Genomic DNA, 15,098 nt, shown 5'->3' with positions numbered 1-15,098 from the left:
ATTAAGTTGGTAGAAAAGCTTGCTTGCAGAGATTCCCCTATAGAAAAACTGATATCAACTATGTTGATCCAATGTGATAGTACCGTGACTATGGCAAAAATTGAGAACCGCTTTTATAATGGTAAGAAATGACAAATTTGTCGTAAGCACAACACCATCAGAGAGTTACTATCTACAGAAGCTATTAGAGTGGATCATGTACGTACTGAGAATAACTTAGTAGATCCTTTGACGAAATGACTAGCTAGAGAGAAAGTCCATAATACTTCTAAGAGTATAGGACTATTTCCCTTAGAACGAGGATCACTCATGATGTTAACCCGACCTAACTGACTGGAGATCCTAAGAAATAGGTTCAATGAGTAATAACACGTTGTAAAGTATTATGAGAATGAACATGCTATAAAATTATGAGAAACATGATTTCTGCAGCAAATGTAAGGATGAGTTAAACTCTTAATAAGATCTATACTCCAATTGGAGTGGAGTAGCTAGGCTACATGAGTACTCTTAATAGACTCACCTATGTAAATATGGAAGTGGGACCCGCTTCCTATGAAATTTTTGGGGCATAAATTTCTAGAGTGTTCACTATATTGGGATAGACATGCATGACCTTTAACGCACATGCTTTAATAATTTTTTTAGATTATTTTTAATGTTTACTCCAGCCACCTATTCACCAAGAGCCCTCTAGGTGAAGTTAGAGCTTTTATTAATCAACAAGATATAACAAAGCTCAATGCACATTCTTTAAAAGGTCCTCCAATTATTCAACTTGTTTTTCCCATAACCTACAAATTAAAAGAATATAAGAGGCATATGAAGAATATGTAAACAAAGTGGGAGTAATAAAGCATATTTATTCTCATTGCACTAGAAACCAAACTTGCAGACATGATCCCAGAACGTAGAAAGGAGGAAAAGTTTATTAAACTATGAAGTTGTTGATAACTTGATTTGAATGCTTAACTAAGCATTGGTTTCATTCAAGAAATGGGTAATCAATGTACCCAACAACAGGATCAGGAGTGTAGAATGTCTCACGATTGTACTTAATGAGAGGAGCTTCAATTGCATATCTCTTGGGCAAATCTGGATTAGCCAAGAACAAACGACCATAAGCAACAAGATCTGCCCTATTTTCATCAACTACTTTGTTCCCTTCTTCTTGATCAAATCCTCCATTAGTTATGAATGTTCCATTAAAGGCTTTTCTCATTGGTACTAGGCTATGAGGGCATTGATCATCTATTTGAAGAACATTCTTCATTCTTGGTTCAACCATGTGACAATATAGGATACCATATTTGTTAAGGGCATTAGCCATGTAGAGACCCAATGCTTTGGGATTTGTGTCTCCACTTTCCATGAATTCTGCATAAGGTGATAGTCTAATACCAACTCTTTCTGGTCCTATCTCATTCGCAATAGCTTCAACAACTTCTAAAGTGAATCTACATCGGTTCTCAATGGATCCACCATATTCATCTGCTCGGTCATTCACTGCATCCTTCATAAATTGCTCATGTAGGTAACCGTAGGCCCCATGGATCTCAATCCCATCAAATCCTACAATTTGTATCACCAATTTTTTTTAAGGCAAGGGTGGAACACATCCACAATAGATTAGAAAGACTGATTACAAGGAGCCATTACAATTCCTAAACCTATAATTCGGAAGTAACAATCTGTTTCTATGAAGATCATGCAAAATAAAAGAAGGGGGACTAGTCCACCAAGAATCACACCGAGAGTTTACACCATAATTGGCTAATTTATCCGCACAAACATTGCCTTTCCTATATATATGAGAAACCTTGATTTGCATAGCCAACATGGTCTTCCTACACTTGAGCATTAGATTACTTAGCTTCCAAGGAACCACCATGGTACCCCTGAAGATCTCCACTACCAAAGAAGAATCACACTCGAGCCACACAAGAAGCCAACCTTTAGAGGATGCAATTTGGATAGCCAAGATTGCAGCAAGGACTTCAGCATAAAGAGAGTCCTGAATATTGAAGTAGGAGGCAAAGCAACCAAGGCAACTACCAAAGTTGTCCCTAAAGATAGCACCTCCTCCTGCATGCCCAGGAGAGCCCTTAGCAGCCCCGTCAGAGTTTATTTTGACCCAACCAGAGGCAGGGAGGTTCCAAGTCACCTCCAAAATTGAGGGAGCCTTGTTGTAGTGGCAAGTGATGTTGAAAGCCTTCAGGATTGAGAATTCATTCATGGACGACCTGACACAAAGATTGGAAAAGTTCCCTGTGAAGGAAGTGTCATTTTTTACTTTTGTCGTTGCATGGGCAATGGAAATGGATAAATTCTCAAATCTGGCTTTGTTCCTGCAGAACCAGATGGCAGAGATAGAATTAATAATGCTAGCCCTTATGACCAAATTGACTTGAGGGCTCCACCTTTTAGAGATGACCATCAGGGATTGAATGGAAGCATTGTCAACTCTGAGACCAAGTTGGCTACTCAACCAATTCCAGATATCAGTAGCAAATCTGCACTGAAAGAACAAATGGGTTGAAGTCTCTTCACTAGTCCAACAGAGATTACAAATGGATCCCATAGCCGTGCCTCTGGCTTTCAAATTCTCATCGGTTGGCAATCTGTTATTGTAAAGCCTCCATGTAAGGAAGGATTTTGAGGGAGGGATTGATATGGACCAAACCTGCTTGCACCAGTTGAGATGAGTTTGGGCAGGCTTGGTGAAAAGGTAGGCCTCTTTCATGCTAAGAGATCCATCTGTAGAGTGTAACCAAGCCACTCTATCATCCGTAGTTGCATTAGAAATTGGAGTATTCATAATTTGCTGACACACTGTAGGATGGAGCCTAGCCAACCACTCAGGAATGATCCAGGAAGAATCCTGCATGAAATCAGCAACTCTGGCTTGAAGAACAGAAGAGATAGGATAAGGAATTGCAAGAAGATCAGCTATAGGGGAGCCAAGCCAATTGTCCAACCAATAGTTGATGCTAGAGCCATCACCCAGTAACCAGATTGAATTGTCCTTGGTCAGCTGCCAATGAATCTTGATACCAGGCCAAACAGAGGACTTGGTATAGGTGATCCTTTTAGAGTATCTCTTCCTGTAAAAAGTTGCCCATTCCTGAGATGAGCATCTCATATCCCAAGCAAGTTAGAGAATTGCAGCTTGATTCATGGCTGAGAAAGATCTTATGCGAAGGCCACCCTCACTAACAAGGCAACAAACCTTATGCCAAGCAACAGTAACAAGTTTTTTGACTTGAGTGTCCCCAGACCAGATGAAATTCCTTATGCAACTATCAATCCTTTTGAGTAAATTGACAGGCCAATTGTAGACCTGAAAGCTGTAGGTTAACATACTATGAATGATAGATTTAACGAGCTCAACTCTACCCATAATAGAGAGGCAGGACCCTTTCCACTTGGCCAACTTAGTGACAATTCTGTCAGCAATTGGTTGCAAATGGATAGCCTTAGGCTTTCCCTTGAATAAGGGGACACCAAGATAGTTGAAGGGCAATTGACCAGCACCAAAACCCAACCAGTGAGTGAGCTTGGTAATTTTCCTAGCATTGGCTTGAGTGGAATAGAACTTGCACTTGCTTAGGTTTAAGCATTGGCCAGAAACGTTAGCATAGTCCAGAAACAGATCCTTAATTGCAGCTAGATTCTTTTTGATCCCTTTACAAAAAATCAGGAAATCATCAGCATATAGGACATGGCTAGGAGTGGCAATCCTAGGACCCGAAATTGAGCTAAATTGCCCACTTTCCAGCAGCTTGGTTAAGCCTCTGCTGAGCACATCCTCAACCAAACAAAACAGAAGGGGAGACAAAGGATCACCTTGCCTAACCCCTCTCTTGCAACTGAAAAAGCCCACCAGATGACCATTAACATAAATGGATAGCTTAGCAGATTTCAGGATGACCCCTACCCAGTTGGTGAAGGAATTAGAAAAACCAAAGGCCTTGAGAGTGTCCAATAGTATCAAAAGCCTTCTTGATATCCAGCTTTAAAGCTAGATTACCACCAAAGGTCTTGTGGTCAAGGAGATTAATTGCTTCAGAGGCAATGCAAATGCAGTCCTGGATATGTCTATCCTTGATGAAGCTCATCTGCTGGTTTGAAATGATTTTTGGAGCAATAATAGCCAACCTGTCAGCCAAGACTTTGGTGATGATTTTGAATTGGAAGTTTGCTAAGGCAATTGGCCTAAAGTCTTCAATTCTATCAGCACCAGAGAACTTAGGGATTAGGACAATATTATTAGAATTGAGATTGGGAAGGATCCAGCCCTGAGAGAAAAACTGGATAACAGATTGACACACATCATGGCCAATGATATCCCAAAAGTCTTGGAAAAACAACCACCAAACCCATCAGGACCAGGAGCCCCCTCACCATTCATTGCAAAAACAGCAGATCTAATCTCCTCATTCAAAGGGATTGAGGATAGCATAATGTTGTCTTCATCAGAAACCAACTGAGGAATGGCCTCGCTAATGAGGCTACTAGGCAGAGTTTCATTCTCAGAGGCATACAAGTTGGTGAAGTAGTCCAACACATGTTCTTCAATTGCATGTTGATCAAGCAGAGTTGCATCCTCCTTTCTAAGCATAGACATGGACTTAGTAGCAAACCTGATTTTGGCAATCTTATGGAAGTAGCTAGTATTCCTATCACCACTGATCTTCCACTTCAATCTAGACTTCTCTTTCCAAAATTCCTCTTCATAATTCAAGGCCACGAGCAGCTCCTTTTGAGCCTGCTCCTCTTGAACCAAAAGAAGATCAGATTGGCCCTCAGCTGAGAGCTTCTGTTGGACGAGCTCAACAGAAGTTAAGGCATTTTTAACCCTTAAATGAGTGTTGCCAAAAACCTCATTGTTCCAGGATTTCAAAATGAGTTTAAGACCCTTAAGCTTATTAGATAGAACATACATAGGGCAACCAACAACAGAATTGGACCAGTGAGCCTCAACCACACTTCTTAGACCCTGATGTTGAAGCCACATCTTATGGAATCTAAAATGAGATTGCAGAGTGTTAGAGCCATTGGAAGAGCAAAGCATCAATGGATGATGATCAGAAGAAGATCTAGGAAGGGTGAAGCAGGAAGTGTGTTGCCAAGCTGATAGCCAACTGTCATTACAGATTGTTCTGTCTAATCTTTTTTCAGTATGAGCCACCCCTCTCCTTCTATTAAACCAGGTGAACTCAGCACCTCTTGTTGGCAAATGGTGCAAGCTACCAATCTCAGAGAACATCTTAAAATCATCACAAGCAAGTCTATTAGGCAGGGAGGCTCCTCTGCACTCATTGGCACCCAGGACAGAGTTGAAGTCTCCTATGCAACACCAAGGACCATTATTGGCAGAAATCAGGGAAAGAATATCATACCATAAGGGCCTGCGCATTAGATATTGAGTGTGAGCATAAACAGCACAAATAAAAATGAGCTGGCTATCCAGGACCAAAGAGATGGAGACTTGCTGAGAGGTGTTAGAGACAATGGTTGGATTGAGGCCAACCTGACAAAGGCCCCAGATATTAGGCAACAGGCTACCCCTATCATTCACAGTGAAGAGCTTTAGATTTAAACCAGATCAAAATAAGGGGTTGATCTTATTAGAGGGCACCATGGGCTCAAAAATGAACACAACATCAGGCTTGTTTTCAGAACAAAGCTTTTTGAAGACTAGTCTAGTTTTATGATTGCCTATGCCTCTACTATTCTAATAGAGCGCCTTCATTTAGAAACGTTTAGGTAGCCACTCCTCCGGGTAAAGTGAACTCTCTCCAAGCTTTGCTTGTGTCTCAGTTTTTTCTTTTGAGACTTAGTCAACACTTTTGTATAATTCCCCTCCTCAGCTATGATAGGATCCCCCCTATCAGACATGTCCTCTTCCTCTTCATCAGCCCAAAGTCTGCCCACAAGTCTTGACTCCTTAGCAGCATGAGGATTGATGATTTGATCATTAGATTGGACTGTGAACTTCTCAGCTGATAAAAGCTGAACATTATTAGCCTCAGGCTCCATTGAGTCCTCCACTCTAGTGTCTTTCGACCCCTCATCATTTGACTCATCTGAATCACCAACCTCCAAACTTTGCAGATGATCCATTGGCACATTTACACAGTTATCAAACTCCAAATTGATGGTTAGATCATTCACCAGATTTTCTTTAGGCAAGTGTCCCAGCTTGTTAGGGTCAGAGTCCCTATGTTGGGTTCTCTTGCTACCAATGCTAGGGGCAGTCTCATTTTCAGGATTGGTCTTTGGAGCATTCCTAGCAGGGTCAGGTTTCTTAGGCCTTAGAGCATCAACTCCTTGATCCTTCCTAGTTCTCTTACATTGAGAGATAAGGTGACCAATGGATTGACAACCAGAACAGAACTCGGGGAGCTTCTCATACTCTATGTAAACAAAGAAGGCAAATCCTTCACGTTCTACCAAAATTTGGTTTGGCAGTTAGCCTTTGAGGTCAATGTCCACCAGAATCCTGGCAAAGTGTCCAAATGACCTACTTGTAGTTGCTTCATCAAGGGAGATTGGGGTTCCCAACCCTCCAACAATTGAGAACAGGATCCTAGCGCTCCAATATTCAAGAGGGAGACCCAAAATCCTAACCCAACACTGAGAGTGAGACATCTTCTGAAGATTAGGATTGAAATCCGGGGTCCACAAAGACAACCTCAAAAATCCAGGCTTCAAACTCCAAGATCCCACCGCACAAACCGTCCTCATGTCCTCAACCGAGGAGAAAGAGAAATCATAGAACCCACGACCCAAGGAGATCATACTCCATGATCCAATCATGGTCCATAGCCCTTGTAGCTTTGCTCGAAGCTCATTGAACTTGATGGGCGAATCCCCTTTGGATAGGATGAGCCTTCCATGAAGGTGAGTCTTACAACGTTAGAGCCCAGCTTGGTACTCCTCCTCCGGGATCTTTATTGCTATGGCATCACCCTTAATACATGGCTGAGGCAACTGAGAAATGGAGATGTCGCAGGTGGCCTTGAGAGCTTGAGCAAAGGATTTTTTGTTTTGGATTTCCTGGATTTTTGGAGCCGTGACTTTCGGAATGATAACCTCTGCAGAAGCAGGGTTGTCAAGATTAGCCAGGAATGTCCAAGGAATCATTGTGTTGGAGTGTACAGTGTTCATCATTGAAGATCCAAGAATGTTGGATATCAAACCCTAGCAGAGCTTTTTTGACACATGGCTCTTGTATCACCATAGAATGTATGTTAGATATGTAAAATCATCTTAATGCACCTTATGAATTAACTTTAAGGTATGGCCTAGTGCCACTTATTGTGTCATGGGGGAGGTTAGATATACAGATTCTTACACTCCAAAATGAAAATGTTGTTTTCAGGTCACAAGGCCATCTTAATTAATTAAAGAAAAAAATAGTCTAGTTCTAGAATATCATTATTTTAAAAAGTGACTTTATCTCTTAAGTGAGCCATCTTAACTAAGGATATATTTTATTTTTATTTACTATGCATTACAAACTTAGTAAATAATTGAAGAGTTAGCACAACCTAATTTGCTCATTTTTGGGACAAGCCCATTTACTTAAGGTTTTTTCTCCAATTTTCGAAACCAATTTATGCCATGGTTGAAGAAAATTAAGTTGTGAAATATTTAAGATCAATTTGCAAATTGAATTTTGAAGGGAATGGAAGGAAAAAAGAAAGCTAGAGAGCCATTGAAATACACTTGTAAGATAACTTTAAAGTCTTCTATCTCTCTTTGCTCCCCTTCAAAACCTAAGTCCTAAGAGACCCTTAGTGTACTATATTTCAATGAATTACCAGCTTCAATGGCATTTTTTGCAGCAAGTCTGAAGTCATTTACAATATGAGGAATTTCATCTATCCTTAGCCTCCTTGGCGGTGTGTACTGTGATTCATCAATGCCATTACTTTGATATTGGGGTGTGAGTGACTTATTTGTTGAAGATATTGGAGCTTGCCCATTTGGTTGAAATTCTGTTAAGAATAATAAAACATGCATATATTGAGCATGTGCATCATGTATATAGATATTCATAAGAAACAACAGTATATTACTTGAAAATTAAAACATGATTTCACCTTTAGAGTGCCACTAATAACAACCAATCATTTCCACTTTAGTACCAAGTAATTTGATTTATGAAAAATAAAATGAATATATTTGACTGCAAAGGTAAAGCCAAAGCAATATGATATATCTAATCTAGGAATAAATTTAACTTGAATTGGTTGAGCATAAATAACTTGATCAGTGAAGTTTCCCAACTTAATTACTTGCTGGGGCAGACAGTGTTAACTTTAGACTTAAACATGATATGATATGATGTGGCAATTTAGTTGAAAAGAAGCATAATAAAGAGATTGTGAGAGGATTTTTGTCCAGAAGCATGTCACTCATATATTCGGTAACCAAGTTGTTGTACCAAATTTTCATTATGAGAAAGAGTAGTGGAGAAAGTGTTACATACCAATAAATAAAAGAACAAGCTCCAAAGAGATTTCCATTCATAAGTTTTTTCTTTTTATTTTTTTCTTTTGTAAACAAGAGAAAAAATTAAACTTGGCCTAAGTGTAAATAAAATAAAAATGATCTAATTACTATTTATTTTTTTCATTTAATCAGAGGAGTAAACCAAGTTAGAAGTACCTGATTTAGAAACCCTTCCAACATGCCAAAGTTGACAAAAGAATATACCACCCTTGGCATGAACAGCATCCACAATGGGTTTCCATGCCTCCACTTGCTCTTTTGTCCATATGCCAGGTGTGTGCACCATCCTATGTATTTAATAATAACATTAATAAATCAAATTGAGTAATTCTTTTTAAAAAAACAAAAAAAAAAAACAAAAGAAAAATATATGAATAGTTAGATCTAACTCCACTCAAAAGCTAGCAAGGAGAATAAAGCTTATTTACATTTGATATGAGTCTTATCTTGACCTATAAGGTAAATAAGAGTGTAATACAATAGTAAAGTGTAGAAAACAAATTACCCTTGTGCAGTGTCAGAGACACCAGTAGCTTCAGTTATCACAAGACCACCCTTAGAAGTTCTTTGAGTGTAATACAATATAGCATGGGGTTGAGGAACATTGTTGTAAGATCTCTGTCTAGTGAGGTGTTTGTAGAAGAGTAGGATCTGGACAGTCCATTAAGTTCTGGACAGATGTGTGGGCAGGGGAGGTTTGCCTTCAAAATTGTTTTATAAGATTATTTCAAGTGACTTTGGACAAAGATGCAACTATTAGCTCATTGGAAGAATGGAGAAATAGTGTTTGGACTTGGAACCTCAAAACGCGAAGGAGGTTGTTCCTTTGGGAACAAGAAGAAATCGAAGACCTTCTAAAGATTCTTGAAGATGCAAGACTTGTACAGGATCATGATGATGGATGGCTTTGGGTTCATGACAAGGATGATCAATACTCAATCTGCAATGCTTATCAGGTGCTTCAACAAGGTGATAACAATAATGGTAATGGTTCCTTTAGAAGATTGTGGGCATCTAATGTTCCAACAAAAATGAGATGCTTAGTATGGAGAATGTCTTTAGATGGTGTTCCAACAAGATTGAATCTAGCTAGTCATGGAGTCTTAGGAGCAAGTTCCACTTTAGTGTGCTTTTTGTAGAATGACGGAAGAATTCATCAAGCATTTGTTCTTCTCATGCACTTCATCTTATGGTATTTGACAAAAAAATTATTCATGGTTTGATCTTTATTCAATTATCCCCAATAATGTTAAGAGCAATTTTCAATCTCAAATGAATATGCTATGGATGGAGAAAAAGTATAAACATCAATTGATATCTCTTTGGTTTGTTACTATTTGGTCTTTGTGGTTGGTTAGGAACAAAATCATATTCGAGAATGGTAGTTCACATAGATGAGGTAATATTTCTCTTCAATCTTGGAACCTCCTCAATGCGAACTTTGCTGATTTTAATTACTCTTTTGTGGATTGGGTGCGAAATCCTTCTAGTTATTTTCTTAATTGTAATGTTTAATTATCTATCTATGTAGATATGAGTACTACTTGTTCTTTCAATCTCTCTTCAAATATTTTTGCTTGATAAAAAAAAGTCTGTTTTGTCCAAGAACTTTATTGGTTGTCATGACAAGCTCATCATTAGACATATTAAAATCTTACATTATATTTCTTTTTTTAATATTTTTTCTTATCAATATGATGTAACCTGGTGCACTTGTACCCAGATGGGAACAAAACGTCACCCTACTAATTGGTTTTCATGGTATGGAAGATATAATCCATCTCTTCCTATGATATCCTATACTAACAAATTTCATCATGCCTTATACTCATGTAGCTTATAATCATAAACTCTCACATTTTACAGAAATTGATGAACTTATGATGTTAGTTGTTTTGTTTGTCAGGAGTTAAAGTAGATGTATGCTACATGTTTGGACTTATTCAGTTCTTGTAATTTTAATCCAATATTAATTAGAATAAATTACATTCACAACCTGAGTTTTAGCGAAATTATACAAACCATTCCTCACTTTTCCATACCTACACAAATCTCTCTATTTTTTATACTTTCGTTATACTGATCACCCATGCATGAGATATAAATGTAATTTTTTTGAACAAAAAATATGATAAATGGAATTAAGTTAAACAAAACATGATATATTGTGGAGACAAATCCAAATAATATATGAGACGGTACCTCTTTATTATCTTTGGTTGGTTACGATATAATATAAGAGCGATTTAAACAACATCTCTTTAGAATTGTTGATGCATTTTGTAACAAAAAATAATAAAGATACATTGATTTGTATATTATTTGGATTTTTTCTCACAATATATCATGTTTTATTTAACGTAATTGCATCTATCACATTTTTTATTTAAAAGATCACACTTATTTCTCATACAAGGGTGACCAGTGTAACGAAAGTATAAAAACTAGAGGAAGTTTGTGTACTTGTAGAAAAGTGATGGGTGGTTTGTATAATTTCATTAAAACTTAAGAGGTGTCACCGTAATTAACTGTATTAATTATAAGTGATTTAAAAAACTCGGCACATGATTGTTGTTTTAATAGTAGTTAACTTTATTTAATTTTATAGTTTTTAAGATTTTCCTTACTTTTGAAAAAAAAATCACATCCAATCGTCTTCAAGCTCACTCGTTTTGTATTTAGGGTGGGCATGAATTTCATGTATTTTTTATAAACATATATCTCTCATACTCACTCTAGTTTAGATAAGCATTGCAGGAGTATGAGCATAATGGTCAAAATTCTCAATGCTAATTCTAACCATCCAATCTCGAGGAAAACTTCCAATGAGATAAATCATCCCAGAATTGTTGCTTCCAAAAAGATAATAAATGTTGTTCATATAGGTAAAACCTTCTCGTTTATATGTGTAATCAGTTCATTCATATGTTCCTCCACTTGAAAGCATGCTATAGGAACCACTCATTACTTGTGCCTCTTGCACCAATGATCACTCTTTGTCCTCACTAGCATTGGGTGTCTCATGCCCACCAACTTCCTCCAAATTTGTATATATAGGCCCATCATACTTTATGTCAAATTTTAAATTTTATTACCTCGTAGGCTTCCATAGCTTAAGAAGTTCAAATTTTACCAAAAAAAAAAACTTGAATTATTGGGTGAAGACAATTCAATAATTTCATATTATCCAACACATTCAATTATAAATGTTTAAGTTTTTTATAGAACTTTTTCTGGGGGTGGGGGAGATGATAATCACAAGAGTTTAAGCCCGATTATTCAAACTTTATTAGCCCTATAAATTGAGCTCACTTTTAGGGACATATAAATGTTAGTAGAAAGGAAGACAACATACAAGTATAAAAGTTTAGGTACTTAGGCAAATATAACATATATATATATATATATATATATATATATAAAATATAGAATCATAATTATAAAGCTATTGTATAATATAAAAAATCCCAACAAGTTCCCTCCGTATGATGCACTTAGGTTAATCTGCTCTCCTTATTATCAATATATTATATTTTTATACTGCATTTATTATTTTGTATCTTATTTATAAAAATTTTACAATGAAAAAAAAAAGATATAAAAATGTGATTTCTTTACACTTAAAAGATAAAATTATAATATTTTAATATCTTCATAAAAAAAGCAGAAAATTTAAGTATTCTTATTAATATGTAACTTTGACTAGAAATATTTTACTCAAGGTAGCCAAAACTTGTCCCAATCAAAGCGGGGAAAACTGTGTTGACCTGATGATGATTCAGGTTTTCCCACTTTGGTTTTCGGCAGTGGTGGGTTTCAAATTTGACCCCAACTCTGAGCCTGCACATTGTAATTTAAATATTTGTTTCTCTAGTTGTTTATACACACTTCTTAATTATTTTTAGTTTTAATATTTTCACATGTAACATTGGTTGTTTAATGTTTGGAGTTTGAACAATTGATATGTGGTTGGTGTTAACAATCTTTAAATAAGTTGGTTTTTTACTTAGAATCCCAAAAAAAAATCTTCTAATGTCTTTTGTTTTAGGTGTGGGTTCTAGGTGAATTTTAGAAATATGACACGGATGGGTTTAGGGGATAGATTACTCGGGAGCCTATTTATAATCTATTGTTCTAGCAATTATTTATTGTGTGACTGCAAAAGTAATTTAATTAAATTTTTTAATGATTAAATAATTCTTAGCTAATGGCTGACACATAGTATGACCTAAGACATGTCGAGAATTGTTCACCCTAGTCCTTGTCCTAACTTTAGTGGGGCCTGCTATGGGCTGAGAAGCAATTATCCTCGTCATATTTGTGTTAGAATTTCTGACAATTTATGAGTCACAAATATAATTCTATAATTGTTTTATGACTATTATTTAATTAGCCAAAATATAAAATGATCTTCAGTAATTAATTTGGTGGCTAAGGGCATATGTGTCATGAAATAATATAAGCGTAGATACCTTCAGGCAATTTTTGATTTGATGAAGGGACTGAATCGGAATTATTGCAACTTAAGTAGTAACCGCTTCGGGTTACTTTTATGGGTTATGATCCCCATTTGTAGAGCAACAGGTTTCCAAGTGTAGGGTTAAGGAGAATAAAGGTGGATGAGGATAGAGTTATCCATAAGGATAAAACACTATTAAGTCATCCATAAGGAAACCATAAGGCATCTCTCCTCACAAGGCACACACTCAAGTTTTTGAGCTCTCTCATTCCCCTCTAGAGAAGCACAAAGGAAAACCATCAAGTGCTCTGACATCTGGAATATCATCACACCCTCATACCTTCGAGATTCCAAATGGTTAATCAAGGTATGTTCTTCATTTTCACCATGAAATCAATTGGGGTTTCTTCGGTCTGGATCATGGTTGTTCCATTTGGGTTTATGTATGGGCATAAACAGCTAATCAAGGTATGTTCTTCATCTTCACCATGAAATCATTTGGGGTTTCTTCGGTCTGGACCATGGTTGTTCCATTTGGGTTTATGTATGGGCATAAACATTGTGTTAACGCTACAAAGCCATGATCATTAGGACTTCCGCATTTAATCTAAGGATTATAGATGGAGAAATTCTCCAACAAGTGGTATCAGAGCCACCCCAATTTGAATCATGAGTGAAATTAGGGTTCTTGCTTTTCTTTCCCAAAATCTGAATTGATTTAGGGTTTTGGTGTTTTCATTTATGCCATGGATCGATTAGGATAGACATTCATGCTTTTTCATATGAATATAGATAGATTCGAAATGAATGAATATTGTTTTTTTGCTGTTTTCTTGAATTTTTGGGTGATTTTTTGAAGAACATCGATGTAGAAATCGCATTGTTCGTGTTCTGTCGCAGTGCTCTCGCTCAAGCGAGAGTGTCTCGCCCAAGCGAGAGTGTCTCGCCCAAGCGAGAGTGGCTCGCCCAAGCGAGAGTTAAACAGAAGCATTGGCTTCTATTGCGCTTAAGCGAGAAGATCCTCGCCCAAGCGACAGCTCGCCCAAGCGAGTGTACGGGCGACATAAGGCCCGCTCAAGCGAGAGCCAAACAGAAGCATTGGCTTCTATTGCTCTCAAGCGAGAGTACCTCGCCAAAGCGAGATTACCTCGCCCAAGCAAGAGTACGATAAAGTTCATGGGGCTTTGGAATCTTTGTGCATTGGTTTTTTAATTGTTATTTGGTTGTCCATTAAGGTTGTCTGTTATTTTAAGTGAGCCAATTGAAGTGAAATGTCGCCAAAGTGACCTCTCTCATGGATATAACTCATGAGGAATATTAGATGTAAGTGTGTATGATTATTCATGCAAGTATTAGTTGGCCCAAAGGAAAGTTAATATTTGGCCGAAGATCATACACACCTATGATGATAAACATGTTATAATTCTAAATTTTTATACATGTGACTGATGAATCAATCCAAAGAGGGATTCGTCAGTTGACATATCTTATTATAAATGTTTGATCATTACAACAAGAGTACCACTTGCAGTTGATATCACTATCCAAAGACTTGATGTTAATGGTGCACTAGGTATCTTGATTTGGACATACCATTGTTTAAGCACAATGATAATTTTAAGTTGTGAGCATATTTTAATACTTTGTCTTGTGTCTGAATCAGCTATGTCAATTGCTTCTATATTTGTGAATTTGAATTTAGTTCCGGTCCTTAATGGTGAAAATTTTAAGGACTGGAAAGAGAACATGAAAATTTTTCTTGGCTGCATGGATCTAGACTATGCATTAAGGGTAGAGCAACCCTCTTCTCCTACGGAATCCAGTGCCTTTGAAGTGAGGAAGGATTATGAGAAGTGGGATCGCTCTAATCGCATGAGTCTAATGATCATTAAGCGTGACATTCCAGAGGTCTTTAGGGGTACTATCTCGGATGAGATAAACAGTGCCAAAACTTTCCTTGCTGAGATTGAAAAATGCTTTGCAAAGAGCGTTAAGACGGAAATAAGTACTCTGTTACAGAACTTGATTTCCATGAGGTATCAAGGCAAGGGAAACATAAGGGAATACATTATCGGAATGTCCAATATTGCTTCAAAACTTAAGGCCCTTAAGCTTG

At 37.2% G+C, this 15,098-nt stretch overlaps 1 protein-coding gene across 1 annotated transcript in view; it reads right to left on the bottom strand.

The window, feature by feature from the left end:
* Positions 1-845: 845 nt before the first annotated feature.
* LOC109340001 (12-oxophytodienoate reductase 1-like) overlaps positions 846-15,098 on the bottom strand; it is a 24,163-nt gene continuing 9,910 nt past the window's right edge. Inside the window, exons 4-7 of the mRNA XM_019577558.1 lie at positions 9,029-9,174; positions 8,680-8,810; positions 7,828-8,006; positions 846-1,570 (exon numbers count right to left, since the gene is read on the bottom strand). Coding sequence (XP_019433103.1) covers positions 986-1,570; positions 7,828-8,006; positions 8,680-8,810; positions 9,029-9,174 — 1,041 coding nt within the window. The 3' untranslated portion in view covers positions 846-985. The remainder of the gene's footprint in view (positions 1,571-7,827; positions 8,007-8,679; positions 8,811-9,028; positions 9,175-15,098) is intronic.

Source organism: Lupinus angustifolius, unplaced genomic scaffold (genome assembly GCF_001865875.1).
Source record: "Lupinus angustifolius cultivar Tanjil unplaced genomic scaffold, LupAngTanjil_v1.0 Scaffold_126_1, whole genome shotgun sequence".
Classification (NCBI taxonomy): Eukaryota; Viridiplantae; Streptophyta; class Magnoliopsida; order Fabales; family Fabaceae; genus Lupinus; species Lupinus angustifolius.
This window is presented reverse-complemented; position numbering and strand designations above follow the sequence as displayed.